The 23741-nt window shown below is 41.9% G+C and overlaps 1 protein-coding gene and 1 long non-coding RNA gene across 2 annotated transcripts in view; one reads left to right on the plus strand and one right to left on the minus strand.

Annotated features, from left to right (window-relative positions):
• The window catches only part of LOC119775054, a 218149-nt gene that overhangs the window by 16810 nt on the left and 177598 nt on the right, over nucleotides 1-23741 (minus strand). The window contains exons 3-5 of the mRNA XM_038272924.1: nucleotides 11054-11314; nucleotides 10729-10974; nucleotides 10479-10649 (exon numbers count right to left, since the gene is read on the minus strand). Of these exons, the coding sequence (XP_038128852.1) occupies nucleotides 10479-10649; nucleotides 10729-10974; nucleotides 11054-11314 (678 nt within the window). The remainder of the gene's footprint in view (nucleotides 1-10478; nucleotides 10650-10728; nucleotides 10975-11053; nucleotides 11315-23741) is intronic.
• Nucleotides 14521-16087, plus strand: LOC119775057. Its single transcript, XR_005279605.1, has 3 exons — nucleotides 14521-14597; nucleotides 15836-15910; nucleotides 16057-16087. It is a non-coding gene; the product is annotated as an uncharacterized LOC119775057 (long non-coding RNA).

Here is a 23741-nt window from a genome sequence, read left to right on the forward strand (position 1 = left end):
TGCCTGCCTGTTTCTGAACTGAAACTGTCCCCTGATTCTCTGAGCCTGCCTTAATGCCTACTGACCTTCCATAGGGTGTTTTTGGATTTCTGATCTGTTTCTGTGCCCTGACCACACTCTCGGATTCCCCTTTGGATTGTCTCTGTATCTCGGATTACCTGGCTCTGACTCTGGACTTCTCAACAAGCACATTTATCCGAGCAGAGTTTGCCAGAGTTGAGTGTTCATTAGACACGTATTGAATGAGCGTGTGTGAGTTTAGTTGGTATCTGTGTGGTTATTGGCGCAAAACACCAGCCAGCACCTCTTCCCGGAACTCTGTACTGCCCCAAAACCTTTTAGTGGTACCGGAATGTTCAGGCTTACTTTTATCCCTGAACAGTTGTGCAAATATTTAAGCATGGTTCCCCATTAAAATTAGCAGACTGTGTGTTGTACTGGCAGTTGAGAGTGGTCATAGAAGAAAGATGAGGTTCTAAGCCATGTGGTTAGAGGTACTAATGAAAAAACAATACTTAAAAACATAATGTTAAATCATATATAATATCTGTGTAATAAACTATGTGTACAAGGCTTTAGGATGCAAAAGGCAGAGAGTACGGGTAACTGGCCTGAGGTAAATTATATATTGGGTTGAATGAATAGCCCAATATGTAGCTTGTACACCAGATCTGGCAAATGTTTATAACCAGGTTCCAGGGGCTGAAAAGGATAAGGCCAAATTTTCATTCTGTAAACCAATTAGGATTTTTAAGTTGAATCTGATTACCTTGGGCTGTACAATGCATCAAGCAGTTATCAAGGATTACAGGAGCACATTTTTGCACATCAGATTTCCTACCTTACCTTTATTCGGATAATATTTTTCCATCTTCATTTGATCAAACTCTTAAATGTCTTTACCTTGTTTTTTCTCACCTCCAAGAGCACAACCTAAAGTTAAAGTGGCAGAAATGCTTGAGTCCAGTTTCCTCAATGTTTTAAGAACTCTATTCAATTTCCTACGGCCATTGAACTAAACGCTGTGAACCTCCCTTCCACTTCTAGTTCCGGTTCATTAGCTCACTGAGTTCAAGATCCTATCTCCTGTTATCTTCATCGATAAACCTGTTAAATCCCTTGGTTCTCTGAGTGGTTTTCTGCATGTGGGTCAGATCCCTTAAAAGCATCATGACAGAACACTTTGGCCAAACCGTTGACCCAGCAGAAGCCATTCAGAGAGCCATCAGCCAACAACAAACAGCCCTCACTAGACATGATAACACCTTGGTTGAATTAATCCACCAGCAAACGGAGTTAAATCGTTGAGTTACAGAATTAAGCAAGGCTGTCCGTTTTTCCCTTCAGGCTTCAGGCCCTGCCGGAGAGCTAGCCCCGACTCAAGCTAACCAAGCAGCTTTTTCTTCCCCTTACTCTGTCAACTGCCCAGTCCACCCAGGTTCGAAGGGAACCCCAAGAAATTCCGGGGCTTCCTCATGCAGTGTATCATCCAGTTCAACCATGCTCCAAGTAAGTTCCCTTTGGATTCTACCAAGATATCATATATCATTTCTCATCTAATTGATCGAGCGCTGGACTGGGTCGAGGTTAGATTTTCCTCACCTTCTAATTATGGCTGCACATTCGATTAATTTATTACTGAATTCAAGTAGACTTTTAACCAGGATCCGGATAAGACGTTGAACTCCCGTGAATTGTTGAAGGTAAAACAGGGACAGAAGTCTGTCTCCGATTTTGCCATTGATTTCCGCATCCTGGCTGCAGCCTCTGGCTGGGACAAGGCAGCCCTCATGTGTGTTTTTTCTAACTCTCTCAATGACTCCATTAAGGATGAGCTAGCCACCCGTGATGAACCAGAAACTCTGGAGGAGCTAATCAAGCTATCTATTCGTCTGGACAATCGGATCCGTGCACGAACCAAGGAAAGAGGTACCAAGTCTTCTCTTCCTAAGACCCTTCCTTCGGACAACCTTTTTTCTGAGAACCCCACTAATTCTTCTACTCCTGAACCTATGCAGATTGGCAAAGCTCTGCCTTTATTGTGGTGAGGCCGGCAATTTTGTTGCTTCGTGCCCCCTTTTGCTAAAAGTCAGAGTCCATCGGTAGAGACGAGGGTACTGGCGGAAAATTTCACCCACTTCACCTCGTGTACTTTTGCCCGCATCTCTGCTTATAAACAATAAGGCTGTCTCCCTGTCAGCTCTCGTCGACTCTGGTTGTGAGCAGAACTTAATGGATTCCTCCTTTATTCAACAGATGGGTATTGAGACCATACCCCTTCAGAACCCTCTTCGAGTGTTTGCTCTGGACGGCAGAAGTTTGCCGCAAATAACCCACCAGACTCGCCCCATTCAATTAACGGTCTCTGGTAATCATACTGAACACATATCCTTCTACGTTTTTCCCACCGCCAATTGTGTACTGATTTTAGGGTTTGAGTGGCTCCATTTACATACTGTAACCCTATTATTAATCGAACAAACAGACAAACAGACACGTTGACCCCTGGTCTGTAAACTGTCACTCTCGTTGTCTCCATTCCGCAGTCCCACCAGGTTTCCAACCATTCGATGTATGTGAGGTTGACCCTCTTGATCTCTCCTCCATTCCTGCTGAATACCATGACCTTTATCAGGCATTCAGCAAATCTAAAGCCTGTTCTCTGCCTCCCCACAGACCTTATGACTGTGCCATTGACCTTCTCCCCCCCGGAGCTCCTCTGCCCAGCAGCCGCCTGGTCAATATCTCCAAGCCTGAAAGGGAGGCGATAGAGAAATACATTAAGGAGTCCCTGGCTGCAGGTATTATCCATCCATCATCTTAACCTCTTGGAGCTGATTTTTTTTTTTTGGTTGGGAAAAAGGATGGTTTCCTCAGACCCTGTATTGACTACAGAGGATTGAACCAAATAACTGTCAAATATAAATACCCTTTGCTCCTTTTATCTTCTGCTTTTGAGCCTGTTACATAGCTACTGTTTTCACCAAACTGGATCTCAGGAACTCTTATCATCTTCTTCGTATAAAGGAGGGAGACGAATGGAAAACTGCCTTCAAGACCCCAATTGGACACTTCGAATATCTGGTTATGCCTTTTGGCTTGACTAACGCTCCTGCCTTTTTCCAAGCTCTTGTTAATAATGTCCTGAGAGATTTTTTGAACATCTTTGTTTTTGTTTATATTGATGACATTCTCATTTTGCCTAAGGATCTGTCTGAGCACAGAGTCCACGTTCGACAAGTACTGCAGTGCCTCCTGGAAAACAAACTCTTTGTTAAGGCAGAGAAATGTGATTTACAGAAATCTTCAGTTTCCTTCCTTGAATTCATCCTAGAGGGCAGACAGGTAAGACCCACTGAGGAAAAGATTAAAGCGGTTATGGATTGGCCTACTCCAGAAAACCGGAAACAGTTTCAGAGGTTTTTGGGATTTGCAAATTTTTACCGCCGTTTTATTCTAAACTACAGCCAAACAGCTCAACCTCTTACCTCTTTCACTTCTACCAAGGTCCCTTTTGTTTGGTCCCCCGAGGCTGCGGCAGCCTTTGTTCATTTAAAGGACCTCTTTGCTAATGCTCCAGTCCTTGTCCACCCTGCTCTCACTAAGCAGTTTTGTAGTGGAAGTTAACACCTATGATTTTGGTGTTGGAGCCATTCTCTCCCAAGTCTCTGACTCAGATAACAAGATACGCCAATGTGCTTTCTTCTCTCTCAGACTTTCCCCGGCAGAAAGAAATTGGAGATCGAGAGCTCCTAGCCATAAAGCTAGCACTAGAGGAGTGGAGACACTGGCTTGAGGGAGCAGCTCACCCTGTATTGGTATGGACAGACCACAAAAATCTTTTATACATTCAGTCCGCCAAGAGACTTAACCCATGTCAGTCCCGATGATCTTTATTTTTCTCTCAGTTAAACCTCTCCATCTCCTATCGTCCTTGATCCCGAAACATAAAGCCTGATGCTCTCTCTAGACAGTTTGCCCCTGATCTGAGAAGTCTGCTGCCCCCATTCTTCCTCTTAGCTGCTCAGTCACCACAGTCACATGGGAGATTGAGGATCTTGTTAAGCTGGCTCAGCAGTCATCAGTCTCTGGTACAGGTCCTCCTAATAGAATTTTTGTCCCCTCATTTATTCGTGCTCGAGTTATTAACTGGCTCCACACTTCCGAGTTTTCTGCTCATCCTGGTATCAGTCGAACTGTGGCTCTCATTAATCAACATTTTTGGTGCCCCTCCTTACAGAAGGACGTTAAGGACTTCGTATTAGCCTGCCCGACCTGCGCACAGAACACGTCTTCTCATCAGTCTCCAGCCGGTTTACTTCCGCCTGTGGTGGATGATCCTCCCACCACCACATCGTGTTAGTATTTTCTTTTCTTGCTTTATATTATATTACAATTTATGTTTAAGTTGGTTATTTTAGTCAGGTATTTTCTAATGGGTGCACACTTTAGTTAATGTCTGTCTGAATGGTTTATTTACACTTGTTCTTTTGTTTGAGGTACTGCTGATGCAAACCAGCTGGAGAAGGAAACCTGGAGCATACCATTTTTGAAAAACTGACGGGGGAGACTTGTTTCAAGAAGTTTTCAATTAGTTGGTCACTTAAATATTCACTTATTGTTTCTGCCAAGTAAAAGTTAGTTTTGCTTTATTTGTTTCATAGAATGGTTAATTTTGTATTTATTTGTTCTTTTGTCATGTTGTGCCTCCCTCATTTTGTCGACTTGGGTTACTCCATCCCTTTTTAAGCAGCCTTTAGTTCTTTGTTTGCAGGTCAGTTTTTTGTTTGAGTTGGATCCTCAGTTGAACTCAGTTAAGTTGGGCCCAGATTCATGTTATTTTGTATTGCTTTTGAGCCTTTGTTAACCATTTTTACACAATTAAATGAAAGCACTTTTTGAAATTTTGAACACCTTTTGTCCTTATTTAAGTTTGGTCCCTCACACCGCCCTTGCCCATTCCAAAGAGACCTTGGTCTCATATTGCCATAGATTTTAATCACTGGACTACCCACCTCTAGAGGTATGACCACTATTCTCACTATTATTGACCGTTTCTCTAAGGCCTGCCACCTTGTTTTGCTGAAGAAACTTCCCACAGCTCTGCAAACAGCCCAACTCCTGGTTAAGCAAGTTTTCCAAGTTCATGGGATTCCCCAGGACATCCTCTCAGATCAAGGCCCACACTTCATCTCTCAGGTTTGGAAGGGTTTTTGTTCGGCCCTCGGGGCCAAAGTCTCACTCACTTCTGGCTATCATCCCAAGTCTAACGGTCAAGTTGAGCGCATGAATCAGGAGTTGGAGGCCAGCCTTAGATGTCTGTCTGCTTCTAACCCTACTGATTCAAGCCAGTTTCTCGCATGGCTCGAGTATGCTCACAACACACATGTCTCTTCTGCCACCGATCTCTCCCCTTTTGAGGTCTCTCTGGGATATCAGCCTCCCTTCTTTCCAGCCGAGGAGGTTGCCATTGCTGTTCCCTCTGTTCAGAACCACATTCGCCGATGCCGAGCCGTATGAAACAGGACCACAGCGGCTCTCGGAAGAACGGTTGAGCTCAACCGTAGGTGGACAGACCGCAGGAGAAGGGTTGCCCCTACGTTTACTCCGGGCCAAAAGATATGGCTCTCCACTTGAGACATCCCTAAAGGCCATGTCTCGGAAGATGTCTCCATGCTTCATTGGTCCTTATGAGGTGGAGAGGACCATTGGTACCTTGGCTGTCCGCCTCCGTCTTCCCCCCACTCTCAAGATCCATCCAACCTTTCATGTCTCACAACTTAAGCCTGTTTTTTCCAGCCCTTTGTGCCTACCCGCTGAGCCCCCACCCCCCTTGGACATTGATGGTCACCCTGCCTACACGGTCCGCCGGGTTGTTGACGCCCGTATACGTGGACGTGGGTGGCAGTGCCTGGTTGACTGGGAGGGCTGCGGTCCTGAGGACTGCTCCTGGGTCCCTGGATCCTTCATCTTGGACCCATCCCTTATTAGGGACTTTCGTCTCTCTCAGCCCTCCAGCACTTCTGGACCTCCGGGTGGCGGTCGTCGAGGGGGCGTAATGTTAGGAATTCTGTTTGTGTGGGTTGTTTTGTGTGTGTGTTTGTCTCTCCCTTCACCACCAGGTGGCGCCTTGTGCTCGTTGGCCCTCCTACACATCTGCAACTCGTTGGTTCATCACTGGGGAGCATTTGAGCCATTGACTGCCACTACCTCGACGCCAGAGTGTTTGCCAGTTTTGGGTACTCTAGCCAAGCCATGATTAGCTGAGTCTAACTTGAACTTTGTTTCTCTGAGATTAACTGTGTTCTGTCTTTGCCTTTGGGCAGGAAACCTTCCCGCTGACTGGAAGTTTTGGCATTCTCCCCCTGGATCTTTTGTGTTCACACTGAGCTGGGGAAAATTTCCACATGATTCATTCAAGTACTGTAGGAATTCCAAGTGGCAGTCCGCTCTCATACTCCTCAGGGTCCACTCCATCAACCTGTCCGCCCTCCAAAGAGTTGCCCTTCCTCTGGAAAACCCACACATTCTGGATTCAAAGTTTTGACTGAGACCCCCTCCTACGTGAGTCCCGTTTCCTCAACGTTACAAGAACTCTATTCAATTTCCAATGGCCATTGAACTAACCGCTGTAAACTTCACTTCCACTTCTAGTTCCGGTTCATCAGCTCACTGAGTTCAAGATTCCACCTCCTGTTGTCTTTATCAATAAACCTGTAAAACTTTCCCTTGGTTTTCTGAGTGGTTTTCTGAATGTGGGTCAGATCCCTTAAAAGCATCATGACAACTTGGACCCGTCCAACCAGTGTCTCCACTCCTCTAGAGCTTGCTTAAAGGTGTAGTGGGAGATATTTTCTGACGCATTTTTTACCATTTGGCTTGAAGATCTCCCCACAGCTGCATAGCAAATCGTAAAATGGAAGGTGTGGAAGTGAAACAAAAAAAAAAAAAGGTTCCCGCTACAGTGTGAAATCAATGAGTAGTGCCCACCAATCACAAAACACAGTCCGTGGTCCACTATTGGTTCCTGACATGTTAATCAGAGTCATCTGTTTCTCCCTCCCCGCTGTGCTCATATCCTGACACATGAACGAATCGACCCCCCAATGCTCGTGCAGGTGCGTGGACCAGTGACGTCATGTGAACTCAGTCACGTTAACTAGTTCAAAGCCACGGTCGGTCTGCGAGGTACTTAGCTTCTTAATTAGAGGAGTTACTTAGTTACATAATCTTACCATAGATGGAGAAGAGGACGCCATGGCTGGAAGCTAGCCACAGTTATGTTGATGTTAGCTCATGTTAAGAGCACTTGGTCTCGGTTTGTTTCTGTTAGGATCCGGGGCTTTGCCCACCAGAGGGCGCCATGGATCCATGCCTGGGGAGCTTGGACTCAGCATGAACAGCTGTTTTCCATTCTGCTGATTAAGGAAGCTTTCCTATATAAGCTGAGCTTGACCTCCCCTCTGAGCTGGATCGTTGTCCTTTCTGTGCCACCATGCCTGTCTGAACCTGAGAACCTGCAGAACCCTGTGGTTTCCAATAAATATTGGACTTTTTAATCCTCCCTCTGTGTCTGTGAGTCTGCATTTGGGCTAGTAAAACCATCGCATCATGACAGAACGATCCAGCCAACAGACTAGCCCAGCAGACTCCTTCTACGCGCTCCTGGAGAGCCCGCTTTGTGCCGTCTGGAGACCCCTGAGCCTGCTCTGTGCCGTTTGGAGACCCCTGAGCCCGCTCTGTGCCGTCTAGAGACCCCTGAGCCTGCTCTGCGTCTTCCAGAGACTCCGGATGTGGAGCCACAATCGGTGGTTCCCTCTGTTCCTGAGGTGGAGCCACAATCGGTGGTTCCCTCTGTTCCTGAGGTGGAGCCGCAGTCGGCGGCTTCCTCTGCTCTGGATGTGGAGCCGTAGTGGGCGTACCTGTTTGAGCCTGTTGCTGAGCAGCGGGAGCGGAGACGGCGTCCATCTCGGGGCTTCTTGCTGAAGCGGAGACAGTGTTTCTCCCGGTGCTTCCTGCTGAAGCGGAGGTGACGCCCTCCTCCAAGGCCCCTGCAGCTTCTGAGACTCTGCTCTGCTGCCGGTTCCATGGCCGGTCACCTGAGACTCTTCCTGGCATCCCTGGTTCGCCCTTCGCCCTCCATGGGCGAGTTGTTTTGTTTTCTTTGGGGCGTCTGGAATCCGCCCTTGAGGGGGGGGTACTGTTAGGATCCGGGGCTTTGCCCACCAGAGGGCGCCATGGATCCATGCCTGGGGAGCTTGGACTCAGCATGAACAGCTGTTTTCCATTCTGCTGATTAAGGAAGCTTTCCTATATAAGCTGAGTGTGACCTCCCCTCTGAGCTGGATCGTTGTCCTTTCTGTGCCACCATGCCTGTCTGAACCTGAGAACCTGCAGAACCCTGTGGTTTCCAATAAATATTGGACTTTTTAATCCTCCCTCTGTGTCTGTGAGTCTGCATTTGGGATAGTAAAACCATCGCATCATGACAGTTTCGTTATTGATCTCGGAAAGATCTGAACACCTTGACAGACAGCATGGCCGTTCATGTGTTTTGAAGGCGGGGTTTCGAGGGGTGGTCTGAAGGGAAAAGCATGGTTGTGTATTTTCAAAAATATAGCTTGCTGGAACTATTTTTCCAAGATCTCCTACGGTACCTTTAACCTGCAGCAACTCTCGGTCCCCGACATCATAGTTTTGTTCTGCCACTGAAAGCTTTTTAGTGAAAAAAACACAAGGGTGAATCTTGCCACCCTTAGCCTCCTGGCTAAGCACCACCCAGACCCCTGTAATGGAAGCATACACCTCTAAAATCAATTGCCACTCAGGATCGGGTGACATCAGAACAGGTGCAGAGGTGAATAACGACTTGAGCCTTTTTTAAAGCACGATCAGCCTGATCAGACTACCATCACCTGACCTTGGAGGAGGTGAAAGCATGAAGGGAAGCAGCAACATGACTGCAGTTCCTATTAAACCTACAGTATAAATTAGAGAACCCCAGAAACCTCTGTAATTTTATTTCTATCCCTGTGAATGAACCAGTCGGTAACAGCGTGCAGCTTTATGGGTTCCATGGAGATCTGATCGGGAGAAACCACAAAACCCAGAAATGACATAGTGTTTACATGGAACTCACATCAATCAATCAATCAATAGCCACCTGGATCTTATCAAAAGCTGAGTAAATCAAAGGAATGGGCTAGCGATTCTTGATCGTAATTTAATAGAGACCCCTGTTATCGATACATGGCCTCTGGGAACCATCTTTCTTCCTCAAAAAAAGAAACCCACACCAGCAGAAGAAGAGTGATGAATAATGCTTCCTCTAAGTGATTCAGAGATATATTTCTCTTCGTTGCTAGAGTCTCAGGGGCTAATAAAGAAAATAAGCTACCCCTAGATTTGTAGATTTGACCAATCAGAGGCCTGCTGTCTGCAGCACTGTCTGTGGTCACCTACAATTTTTGAGAGGTGCAGCAGAGTGTCTGCGGAGGGGGCGGGGGCACATTTGCATTCACTGCGACTCACATGCAGATGACCTGGTTTGTAAATCAGCCCTTAGTTTTCCCAATGCAGCTTTTCTAGTTTTTCTCTGTTTAATTAAGCATGGCTGCTTAGAATCACAGCCTTGTGTGTTTAAGTTTTACAGAATGCAGTAATGTAAAAGATTAATGCTTACATTCATTTGTTCATGTGTTTTTCTGAGATCCTCCAATTCTTTATCATTTGCTTCAGACAATCATTGACAACCATGTGCTTGGCTTTAAAGCCGTTTAATATTAAGACTGGAACTAAATAAAACAAAAATATCTTTGAAATATTAGTTGAAATGTATAAGCCACAACCCCCCAGTCAGCGTGAAAAAAGCGCTAACAGGAACAATTACTTTATTTTTCCAAAAACTACAAATGCACACATCCCAAAACACTTAATCATTTGCTATCTTTGTGGGGACCTTCAATTGACTTCCATTTATACTGCAGAAATTTCTATGACCTAGACCTGACCTTAACCATTAAACACATACCTAAACCTAATCCCCACCCCCAAGAAGACAACATTTCCTCAAGCGGAAAAGTCATTGGTTAACACAAGTAAATATAAGTCCCCACAATCTAGCATATTCCTGTGAAATCATCACCACAGGGTAACAGAAACATGGCCACATACATTACCACATAAATCAGTAGAGGAGCTGTAAAGGCATTATCATTCATCATGTCCAAGCCTGAAATACAAAACCATATACTGAAAAATATTATCTTCTGTTGGTCCTTTTTTCTGTCCAAGTTCTTTTTATGTTTTTGCATGAATGTAGGTTATAATAGCCCCTCCAGCTTCATTGGTCTCAGTTGACACAATTTTTTTTGACGAAAAGAGTTTATACATTTTTAAATAGAAAGTAGACTTTACACCTAATCATAAACTAAAGTTATTGTTCAAAATAAACTCAATGTAAAATTAAAAAATCTTACTTCCAGTTCTCTTGTAACATCTTTGTTTTATCAGTAGAGTCACCAGCAGTAAAACCAGAGGACTGATGCAGGAAAGAGACACGATTAAGTAGAGAGGAAACTGGGAATCTGAATGAGGATTGGTGGTAGGAACAGAGGAGGGGAGGTTTAGTGAGGTTGGGGATGGTTTCTCTGAGGAACAAACAAGAAATAAAAATTACTGCATGCTCTGAAACCCAGACAGTGGAAGAAAACTGTTGATCCTTCTGACCTTTAACAGAGATCCAGCTGGATGGAGACTCTCCATGACCCCTGATGTTACACCTGTAGAGGCCTTCATCAGAGCTGGTCACATGGTGGAGGGTCATGTGACCTTTGGGCTCAGTCCTGATGAGGGAGCCATCTTTATAGAAAGCAGCTGGGAGGTTGGAGGGAGTGGTCTTTGTTAGACAGCTCAGAGTGACGTCATCTCCCTCCATCACAGGGAGGACAGGACTCTGCAGGATCACTGATCCACCTCAAAACAGAGACAAACTACAGCATTTCATCCATTTCCACACAGCTTCATCAACACTAACTCCACAGTCTGATCTTACCAGTGACAGTGAGCTGGATGCTGCTGCTGGCTGCTCCCTCTCTGGACGAACACCAGTAAACTCCACTGTCTGATGGGAACAGGTAGCTGATGATACAGGTAGAACCAGCTGGTTTCCCCCATCCATCTTTACACTCAGACTGTCCTCTGGTTCTGTTCCTCCATACAGTCCATCCAGCAGAGCTGTTGTTCTCCTCACAGCTCAGAGACACAGAGTTTCCTTCAAAGAACTGAGATCTGCTGGGACTCACAGTCAGAGCAGCTGCTGGAGGAGTGAAAAAAAAAACTTTCAAAATAACCCAAACTGTTAAACTGTATTTTGTTTTATATAATAAAATACACAATTACCAACCTTGTTCTGTTGTAGAACAGTGAAGAAAGGCCAGCCCTGAGGACAAAATTATTTGTATTAAATTCAATCGTCTACCCTTTGACTAAATGCTCACTGAGACTCCATAGACTGTAGAAATATCTCAAACTCAGCATCTTCTGGTAGATCTGATTTCTTGATCAATCTAGATAATAAAACAGACATTTTTCTCTACCCTGTGAAAAATCTTTAAATCATTTTTACCTGATTTCAATAAAATCATTTTGTCACAAATTTAATTCTATCAACCATACCAACAGATAGTTCACCCTAGAAAAAAACTGCTAAAAACAGCTTTCCTACTTACAGAGCAGACATGGTAGAGATGTTCCCCTCATCGTTCCTCTCAGTCATCTGACTGTTTCTGCTGTTGAGGAAGTGATTTTGAATTGAACCGCCTTCTTCCTGTGCATTGAGAAGGGGGCTGCCTCTAAATGAGGACACTTTAACCACACTATTCATAGAATACAATTACCTTAAAAATGATTTAATTTAAACATACTTATATTCCTATAAGTCTTCCATCTTCTGCGTTAGCCGCTGGTTCTGGATCGTTGAGACCAACCTCTGCACCAGTTTTTTCAGCAACAAAGACTGTGAGCATGAAGGGTTTTTTTTTATAAAAAGGATTCTATAAACTTAGTAGCATCAGACCAGAATGATAAAACTTTATAGATAGTGGATGGTAGATGTTGGTGGAAGAGAGTCAGATGGCGCCATCTAAAGGGAGCAGCTGTGCAGAACATAGTAATAATGTGTGTTACCATCCATTTCCTAAAACAAATAACTATTTAAAAATAATATGTTAAACAAAGAAAGCTGAAATGATAAATGCACATTAAAAACAATGAAAAAAATACAATAAAACATTAAAAATAGAAACAAATAAGTCCTCAGTGACAGATACTGATGCATATACAGAGGATGCATTTGACTGTTGAACAAGTTGAATTATAATTATAATCTTGACTAATCTCTCACTATCACATATTTTCTTCATATTGTAACCCTTACTTCTATTAGTTGTTACAGAGATTATGAAGAACTTCCCAATCCAAAATGAAAAGTGGATGGCTCCTGATACAGTGCGATAAGATACTCTTATACCATGTAGAATTTTAATTGGTCTACATGTATCTATATGGGATGGCTCCTGTAGTTTTTATGAACAAGTCCTTGAGCCACAAACCTTTAGCGAGACAGTCCCCAAGCCAGACCCCCTGATCAGAATCAGATTCCAAAAGTGTTCTTTTTTAAATGCCAGATCCTCTTAGTATTCTTTCTCCTCAGTCATACCCTCCAAGGCCCCTCAATGGGTGCTCTTTGTCTCAAAGGCCCCTTCATTGATGCTTCTCATCTCCAAGGCCCCTCAGTGGGCAGCCATTCTCATCTGCGGCACCTCTTTGTGGGTCTTAAGCTGCACCGACTCTATGTGGGTTCCTGTGTCGCAATCGGTGGTCCCCAAGGCTCCAGTGCTGCAGTCAGCACTCAAGGTTCCTGCTGCTGAGAAGCCGCCCTCCAAGGTTCCTTCTCCCAAGACGCCGGCCTCCAAAGTTCCTGCTGCCAAGAAGGGAGCCTCCAAGGTTTTAGCTGCTGAGACGGGGGCCTCCAGGTTTTCCTGCTTCGGAGACAGCAGCCTCCAGGGTTCCCGCTTCGGAGATCACAGACTCCAAGGTTCCTGCTGCCGAGATGCCAAGCTTTTTTTGTTTGTTTGTTTCTTTCCCTTCTTCCTGGGCCTCCATCCTTTCTTGGTTATGCTTTTTTTATATTATTCTGTTTGTGTCAAGATTTATATCATATTTTGTTATTTCTTTCAGTTGTCTCTTTTCCACATTTTTGGTATTATCTATTTATTTGTGTGTTTTTAGTTGTAGTCATTTGTTTTATTTCCCTTTAGCTTATTTTAAGTTCTTTTCTAGTTACAGTTAGATCCTGTTGTTATTCCTGGTTGTTCTTTTCTGCCCCATAGGGTCAATTTCCTTTTCCCTTTGCTCATTTCTTGTTGCTTCTGCCCACACCTCCTCCCTATCAGCCTATTAGCCCATTAATATTTTCAATCTCCCATATACACACCTCCTGTGCAGTTCCTCTTTGCCAGATCATCTTCATTTTTATGCATTTTTCTAACAAGTGTCTGGGTTTGGGTTGCTAAGTTCCCTTCGTGTTCTGTGTGGATTTAAGCTTTTTTTATTTATTCTAAAAATCCTAGCTCATTTTGGACAAACCGCAAATTTTTGATAAATATCTTTAACACTGTCACCTTTTTTCATCAGGGCAATGTTTGATTCAAAATGGCCGACTTCCTATGGGGTTTAGACCATTAGTTCAAGATAGGGTGGCCATTTCTGTAGCACCAAAAAGGATGACATTGTGTGGAATATCAATAAATAACTAAGGTGTACAGAAGAATCGGGTAAAGTCACATTTATAGTACAATTCTTAGTTGTTTAAAGATGATGCTGGTGTAGCTGAATAGAACAAAATATTAAAGAGATGTAAAAAAAAAAATAGTTCCCAGCATTTGTATTTATTTAATACATTGTGGTGTTTAAAAAGTGACTATCTATCTATCTATCTATCTATCTATCTATCTATCTATCTATCTATCTATCTATCTATCTATCTATCTATCTATCTATCTATCTATCTATCTATCTATCTATCTATCTATCTATCTATCTATCTATCTATCTATCTATCTATCTACACTCTAAAGAATAAAGCATGGGGGTAGTAAATTCAGCTAAAATAAATGCACAATTTCAATATAAACATTTAAGTTTGCAGCTTTTATTTGTTAAACTAAGTAACCAGCTTGATTAACCTAAATAAACCAACTTGAAAAATAAGAAAATATCCAGACTCATTTTCCTGTGTAATTTGAATGCATTAAAGCGCACCAGCTCAATTTGTCTCAAATTTTAAGTTGGTTCAGCTCAAAAAATCTTTTTGAAACTTTTTTTGAAACGGGCGTGGCTACTCAAGCAGCAGACGATACTCAACGTGCACCCGGTTGGGAAAGTCGACGCACTCGTGTCTGCTTGTTTGTACAGAGCTACTATCTGTGTTGGAATTTTATTTTTTGCGCTTTGGAACAGCTGACAAGTCATCTTTGGGGATCTTAATCATTGCTGGAGGACCATTAACCTACAACGTGGCTGCCCATGCCACTTTGGTAAGTAAGCCTTCCCGCCGCCATTACAGTCGCTCAATAGCAAGCCATTGATTTTAGATTGATTCATTTTGAGTGGTTTATTGTTAAGCACTGTTTAGAACATTTTCACTGAATCCCGTTCACAATGAACTGGTGTTCTAAAATGTGTAAATATGAAACTCCCACTAAGACTGAGCTTTTGAAACACTACAGGCTACGACATGTGCATTGTGCGCAAATTCTGCCTTGTATTTATTGGGAATGCTATTGCTCTTTCAAAACATGGGCCAGTCTTAAATCACACATGACAAGAAGTCATGTGTGATATCAGCTGTCTGATATATTCCCTTTAGCTGCATACACCATTGCAGGGAAGCGTATGGTCACTCTGAGGCCCCGTCCACACGAAGTCAAAACGAACACGAAACGCTAATATTTTCCAGAACGTTTGTCGTAAAGACGGAGACGTAAAATAAATATGATCGTCCACACGAATGCATGAAAACGCTGCAAAATGTATGCCAGGCCTGTAAGTAGCGCTGTGGTGCCAAAGCAAAAATAGGCGACGAAATGTTGGGCATGCGCACTAATATTTATACATGGTTGCCCTGCGGGTCCATTTTCGTGGTTCAGTCAAATTCAGGTGCTGAACTATGTGGTCGATATTGCTCTGTTCTTCCTGGAGATATTCCAGAAGAAGAAGATTCTGTTGTAAGCCCGACAGCAGGGTGAGTAGCATGAGCAGCAACCATTCAACACAGTACGGTGCCATTGTTGTTCTGATACTGGTCGCGCATGCGTGTTTAGAGGCGACGCTATGACGCATGCGTTTAAAAAAAAATGCGGTTAGAGCTTAAAGATGGAAACGCGAAAACGGCATTTCAAAATCTTCCCACTCTGAAGGCTGAATAAAAAAATGATCGTTTACAGACCCCCGAAACGCCGGCTTCGTATGGATGAGAGGCTGGTTTGGTGAAAAATTTGTGCGTTTAGGCCAGAGTTTGGCTTCGTGTGGACGGGGCCTGAAGCGATTCATTTACTTGCCATAGATGGATTTTTTTTCACGTTGTCTTTGTGTTATCTAGTGATAGCAAAAGATGGCAGATTTCACCGCAAACAAGCAATCCCAAGGTACAAACTCACATTGTGCTCAATGGCATACACTGGACTGCTAAATTGACACATTTTTACAAGTTGATACAATGCCGCTGATAAGAAAGTATTTACTGTTTTATTCTCTTTATGCTATACATTTTCAGAAAGTATTTCCCCTGCTGAAAGAATACTGCATGCAATAAATGAGGAAATGGATTTTACTGATTCTGATGTTCCAGGTATGGTATTTGTAAAGAGGTTCTGCTAACATGCCTCCAAAAATGTGAAATGTATGCCAGCAAAACTTTTGGATAAAGATGTTGCAATATTCACATATTGTGTCCCATATTAGAGTCACTTAATGTTTTTGTTTTTTTCTTAACAGATGCTCAAACATCTCATCTAAGAAAACCTGCTGTACTTCATGTTATTGTTCAAGACCATATAATTGACAAGCTTGAACTGCCTTATGGAGTACCAGAGACAGTAGATGAGCTACTGTCTATTGTACAACAGAAATATAGATTTGAAGCAGGGAAGTTTATCTTACATTACAAGGATGTTGATTTTGGAGGAGAATTTTTTTCTCTTGCATCAACCAAAGATCTTAAAGATAAAGACACAATTAAGGTTGTCCATATTGTTGATCTCTCCTCATTCCAATTTGTTGTAACTGACCTCGATAAATCTGACGCGGGTGCAGCCAGCAGCTCAGACAGAGGTTCATCCAGCAGTTCTGCTCCGGCTGCCAGTACTGCTTCATCTGAATCAGGTGATACAATGATCTTGTCATCACCTGATCATGGAAATTTGCGCTCAAAATCTTGGCCCTCCAAATTTCCAATACCACGTTTCCACAATGAGAAGGAGCTTGTCCTAGCAGCTGGTAATGAAGCTTTCAATAAAGATGGATGCCCACTCAGCTCCACTGCCATTCTACCAGACATCCTTGAGAGTTTAGCCGAAAGCATCTTTGAGTATGTTGCCTATCCTACAAGTGCACAATTTGCTGATGTAGCAGAAGCACTGATCCAAAAACACCCTTGCCTGAAAGAACCAGGGTCCTACAATGGATGTTACGGATGGCAACAAAGACTGAAATTTAAAATGGGCAATTATAGATCAAAACTTAGGGGTCTTGGGTGCCCTGAGCTAGAGGTTAACTCTCTCCAAAAAAAGCGAGCCAATGAGAAGATGCCAGCAAAAAACATGATGAAAGCTCGAAAGGGTGAGGCAAACTACCTGCTACCTCATCCACTAGGAGAAACCAAAGAAAACCTTGAGCAACAAAGACTGGAACTTCTAGGTGAAGTAAAGAAGAGAGACAATTCCCAGATCATCAGTGAGAAAATGGACAGGACCTTTTCCTCTCGGAGACAAGAAATTGTCACCTTGGCTCCATCTGTCAGTGACTTGAAGGAACTGCTCTATTTCTTCCTGAGCAGGTTAATATTTTAGTATTTTGTTGTATTTAGAATAGGTAGTTTGGCAGGAACATGACTTCTAATATCTGTTGTACCATCTTGCTCTATTTTGTGTCACACAGATCAAGGAAGAATATAAAAGAATAACCACTGCCAATCTGGAGTCAACATTTATGGCAAATCTGGACCATTGTATACCAAGGTTGATGCCATTGGTGATGTCAAGAGGAGGGGCTGCCAAACATAAGATCCAGAAAATCATGGAACTTCTGAAGGTACCTGATATGCTATTTACAATAGGAGATAATAAAAACTAACTGTTGTAAAAAAAAATATATAAAAAACACCTAATTAACCTTTTTTCTTTGAATCCTCCATCAGATCACCACAGTTGAAATTCGCCGAGAGGTTGCCATTCGCTGCTTAGTCGTCTACCTTGGGGAAGATGAGGACAGTCTTTTTGAATATGTGGTAGGTGAAAGTGGATCCCTTTGCAACACCTTGAAGTTGAAGTGAAATGGAACTTTCCTTTCATACTTACTTTGTGAATCTCTAACCAGTATCTGTCTCTCCCTACCCTGTCCTTGTTTGTTTTTGCTGCTGCTTGTTCAGTGTTTAGTAAACTAAAGGGACAAACTAACTTTTTTTCTTTGCACATGTCCTGAATAGAAATATAGTAAAAACTTGTTTTGCTTTTTATTTTCTCAAGAGAACTTCTACATTTGCTCAGAAAAGTATTACGGCCACTTAAAATAAAAAAATTGAGAGTACTTTTGTCTTTTTATTCATTCCAGAAAAATGTCAAAAATTATCCCTTAGATGTTGTGTTCCAGTGGCCCTAATACTCTTCCATATGTTTGCCTTTCACTATGTTAAAACAAGAAACAAGTAAAAACCAGAATATGTTTTTCAGTGCTGTGGCTACAGGCACCATCAACAGGACATTGTCTGTACATATAGTTTTAGTCTTAGAAATTCTGACTCACAGTCATTAGATACCAGGACATTACAGGACATTTTATGTTTTTTATATATATAGTATTGAGTGTGCCAGCTTAATGATATACTGATACTGATATTTGTTTCTGATATTCTTGCTTTCAGGATTCTGAGAGCCAAATTGGAGATTTTGAGAGTCGGGTGGTGAAGATTCTAGTCACCAAAGGTACTACAGCATCTGATCCAGCCAGCACAACCATCATCATAGAGGGCACAGAGGTCCTGCAAGGGTTGGATGTGCCAAGGCCCTGTGCTTTGCTGATGGGCCTCATTTATGCCCTCAGCTACCCACGGGAGCTGAGGTACACTTGCGAGGTATTTCAGAAGGTGTTCCTTAAATTAGACAGTCAGAAATGCAGCCCAAAAGTCACATCTCTAAAGCAAAAGCTGCTAGGAAACCCCTTTGAGCCTCATAGCTGAACATAAAAAATGGGAACCTCATTTGTGCAGTGATGGACTTGCTGTTCAAGTGGCTTTTCCTAATTTATGCAGTGTAATGTCTTTCAACCCACATCTGGTTGCTGTTCATGTCATTCAGGTCTTTGACGTTGATAGTCATGTTTGAGAGCTGGAATATTGGTGAGTGTATTGTTTTCAGCTGACCCAGAATGTTAAATGTTTTTGGCGGTGATATATTTGCCTTTATGGTTATCCATACAAATAGTTCATTCATTTTGCCACATTCATTTTGCCAATAATGCAGAAATGTCCTACCTCAGTAAGAGTCACAGTCGTTTAAAGTCACTGACTCAACTTGGTTACAGCTGTTTAAATACTTTAACACTACACTGTAAACACATACTACACACATTACATACTGTGACACACTACACGACACTAACACACTATAAAGACACTACACACACAGTAAAGAACTACACTGTAACACATAAAAACAAAATATTGACCAAAATTGAAACAGAAAGATCATTAAAGATGGAAATGAAAGTTAAACAGCTATGAAATAAGAGAATTATAAATGGCAAGTTTTCAATGGTGCTGTTATTAAAATATTTGCACTTAATTTGTACAAAATGTTCATAAAATAAACAGTTTTTATTGTGAAATATGGTTCCTGTTCATTATTTCCCTCAACCTGATAAAAATTAGTTGCATATAATTAATATGTTTACTTTTAGCATGGACTTTTTTTAGTTGAAAATGTTTATGTAAACATTTACAACAACTTAAATTGGAATGATGAGATAACAAAATTTTAAGGAATACTCATTAATTAATTAAGTAAGCACTACTTGATTTCTCTTGAATATATATATAAAAACATGGTCATTGTACTTAATTTTTTGTTGTACCTGAAACATATATCAGATACAACCAATGTGACAATTCAATAAGGAATTTTTCATCATTCTGCTTCATTCTCTCTCTGTTCTCCTATTCTGCAGAAGCTGTTAGTTCAATCTCTAACCTTCTGCTCTCTCTGCTTTTCCTCAGAGTAGCTTTGCCTCGTCTGTTCCTGTTTGGCTGTGACGTCATCCTGGAAAGAAACATCAGCTGTGCTGCTTCCATTAACACCCTTGTTTGTAGATGTTGGAGATCGGCCTGTCTTCAGGTGTGGTCCTGTTTCTCTGACTGTGACTAACTGGATGTGCTCTCTTCATCCTCTGGCATGGGAGCTGCCTTGGAGCTCGTCTGCCTGGCTGTGTGTTTCCTGGACGGGGCCGCCTTTTACAGCTGCTTTTTGTATCTCTGCTTCTGTCTCCTTGAACCCCAGTCGGCCTCCGCAGATGGCCGCTCGCACTGAGCCTGGTTCTGCTGGAGGTTTCTTCCTTTTAAAAGGGAGTTTTTCCTCTCCACTGTCGCTACAAGCATGCTTAGTGTGAGGGATTGTATTTGAGTCAATGAGTCGATGCAATCAACTGGTTTTCCTTAGATAGAAACTTTGTATCAATTTGACTGTATGATCTGGTTGAACTGTAAAGTGCCTTGAGATGACATGTGTTGTGAATTTGGCGCTATATAAATAAACTGAATTGAATTGAATTGAATAATTTAAACAAAAAAATAAATAGATTCAACTTGAGATAGTTTTGTATTTATGTGGCTATTTAAGTTGGTGTTGTTATGCTGGACTAGTAGCGATTACTCAATTAACAATGAAGTTAGGACAACTTAAAAAGATCCATGCAAAAAGTAAACATATCTTTTTGAGTAAACCCATTACATTATTTGTTAGAGTGTATCTATCTCTCTTTCTCTTTCTCTCTCTCTCTCTCTCTCTATATATATATATATATATATATATATATATATATATATATATATATATATATATATATATATATATATATATATATATATATATATACATATATATATATACACATACATACAAACTTCAGTCATGGAACTGTGCTTACAGCTCCTTATTTCATGTAAACTAATAACTTGTGTTCATGATACTTGTTGATGGCATTAAAATTATTTCTAATCGCATTAAATTAGAGTCACTCATTCCTGTACAAACCCTGTGAATGTTTAATTTAATATGACAATTAAAAAAAATCCCACCATCATCCAGCAGATGTTCAGTTTCTGCCCAAATATTTTCTTTCTGTTGTGGATTTTTGTAACAGGGATAACTAGGATCATCCATAGTTTGTATGAACTCTGTTTGTTCTCTGCTTCCAAACTCATCATCTCTTCATCCATTCCTGCAATAAAAATTTTCTTTTAAAGTTGTGAGATGCGCTCTAGAATCTCACAACCTCTTCCTGGTCTGTTGAAGCACCAATAGTCTGCATCCAATTATTTAATTAATTGCTCTTAGTTTTTTGGGAATATATACGAACTATGCTCTAATTTCTAGTAACCGACCTGTTTTTACTATAATTTAATTTGACAAACCGGGTCTTCTCTATATTCTTTTTCCTGTTTGGTGCGATTGCAATTGCGGGTCTTGATCTTAAATGACCGGAGTAAAAAAATAGCTCAGTTCCGTATTTTGACGGTGAAGGACGGAGAGGATGTACGTGAACGCTGACGTGCGGAGGATGTGGAACAGCGCTCATTGATTTACATGACAGACAAGTACTCCGTACTCCGTACGTGAGCAGAGCGGAGTGCTGACGGAGTATGTGGATTCTGGGGGTAAAGGAGGACAAATACACGTCCGACTGAATGCGGCGCCGGACGCCGGACAGTGCAATGAAAATCCGGACTTTCCGCCCTAAAGCTGGACATCTGGCCACCCTACTTCAAGAGAATTTTTGGTTGATGCTGATGAGATAAATTTCCACATTTCATAATCCTTGGATAGAGCAAGACTGATTTTTGTTATTATTTTTATTACCTACCATTCAAGGGGGTGCTGTTGAAAAATTAAGCCATGCCCACTAAATGTTGTTGTGGATTACTTTGTGGGGTCGGACAAGGACAATTTCTGATGAATTAGGTGCATATTAAAAAAATGTAAGTGGAAATGAGAGGCAAACGTATGCTCAACCTTTAACGAATAACTGCTTCACACAAACCTTGAACAACATGTTTTCTGTCTGCTTACACAATCTTTACTTGAGGAGTTGAGTTCGACAGAGATGGATCGTTCCAAGTGGAAAAAAGTTACTTCTCGTTCTCTGAGGCGGGGCTTTGATAACTTAGACTTTTTTTGTATAACCGGAGTGCATACAAAACAATTTTTTTTTTGTACAGCTTCAGACAGTGAATGAGATGCAGCTTAGAAGCCAAATGGATATTTCCTATTTCATAAAGTGAAGCACTGATTAAATCTAAACAGTTTGGGAAATAATAGTTGCAACATTTGACTGTCAAATATTTTTGGGAACAGACTTTGGCTTTGTCCAAATGTCTTCCCTAACCACTGTATAGGGCACTACATAGTGGTTACGCCATTTTAGATGAGTGTCCGAATGTCTAGTGGATGAAAAGGTAGTGGACTCGAAATTTCCGACAATGCACCATAAAAAGTCGTGATCATCTATGGTCAATAGACGAACAGATATATCCCGGAATGTTTTGCAAGGAGAGCTCTCCTCACAAAGCATTATGGGATTTGTTGTCACAGCAGCCCGTTGTCAGCCGCGACAGATAACATAACCGTGCACTGTATGCGAAGGCAGAGTTAAGTGACCAACGGTGAGCGAACGTAGTGATCATCTGTCCAAACATCAGTTAATTGAGTCCACTATAAACTCCACTACATAGTCCCCGCTCTATATAGGGACTGAGGGATTTAGGGGTTAGGGTGGATATTAAAACAGCCTTTGTTTCAAGTGTGCCAAATTTCAAATCTCTGCTATTTACGGTTTTACAAGGGTTACATTTCTGCCAAAAATCTGAAGAGCATATTAAGGAACTACAATAATGCAATTATTAGGGTTGGGCAACAATTAAAATATTAAATCGCAATTAATTGCATAATTTGCCTGATTTAATCGAGACTAATCGCATTGTATATGAAAATTCCAAGAATGAAAGCAAAACTAGTGCAATTTTATTTCAGTGTTCTGCCCTGTGAATGAAAGTGCCATTGTCATGATGGGTTTGAGATTTCTAACCCACATGCAAAGAACACTCAGGAGACAGAGAAAAAGTTTAAAGGTTTATTGACAGAGTTTTACAAATGTGCACTGGAACTGGGTTGGTCCGACTGGTCTCGGGAGGATCACCACTAAGGAGAACAGAGAGGTTAGAGGATTTCCAGGGATCCAGTAGTTTGTCAGGTGATTGAGTTAATACCTGCTCAGGGGCGGAACAGATCAGCAGGAAGGGGGATAACCCTGAGGGTCCAGAGGTTTGTCGGCAGGCAGTGGGCTGAGGGCTAAGGTAGAGACTGACCGAATGCAGGAAGGCAGATTCCAGAATAGAGTCATTTCCAGGTTTCAGGTTTTCAGACAGGTCAGGTTCTGTAGGCAGAGAGAGAGAAAGTGAATCAGGCAGGTTCACGCAAAAACACAGAGATATGATCAGGCAGGATGGTTCAGGTCTAGCTGTACCATTACTGGCTAACACTCTGGCACTAGAGTGTCAGTCTCCTCCTCCTTAAGAAGGAGTCTCCTGATGAGCAGATTGAAGACAGGTGTAGCATTCAGCTCATGCTCCCAGGAGATCTCGTGCGCCCTCTGGTGGAGAAAGTGGACAAACCTCCAGATCCCAACAGCCATGACATTTATCATGCAAACACTTAACATCAGCACCTATTGATAACATTTTGTGTAAATCTAAACTTAAAAAAATTTAAAAAGAAATAAAGAATTAAAGTAAATAGTAATAATAAATTAAAGATTATTGCCTCTGACGGGACATTCTTTACCAAAAAAATACAATTGAAACTTCCTTTATGAGGGACTACAACATAAAGTGCATGTTTTACCGGATTTTTCCCTGTTCCTTTCTACCAAGCTAGTTTCTAAGGCACACAATAATATTTATGTTTTCAGAAGATAAAAAGGCTCTCTATTTCTGCACAACGTGGCCAGCAAGAGAAAACACAGGGATCTGAGGTTGAAGGGATGGCCAAATAGTTCTGTGCATATAGAGCCAGCCTCTGTGTGAGCCTGCATGTTTGGACCACCACTCTAATGGACAGGAATCTGAAATTATATGTGCCTGTGCTCTGTAGCGATGCACACTACTCTCAATTGATTTTCTTCCTTTTCAGACGCAG

This window comes from Cyprinodon tularosa, unplaced genomic scaffold, assembly GCF_016077235.1.
Source record: "Cyprinodon tularosa strain WSP-4 unplaced genomic scaffold, ASM1607723v1 ctg848, whole genome shotgun sequence".
Lineage (NCBI taxonomy): Eukaryota > Metazoa > Chordata > Actinopteri > Cyprinodontiformes > Cyprinodontidae > Cyprinodon > Cyprinodon tularosa.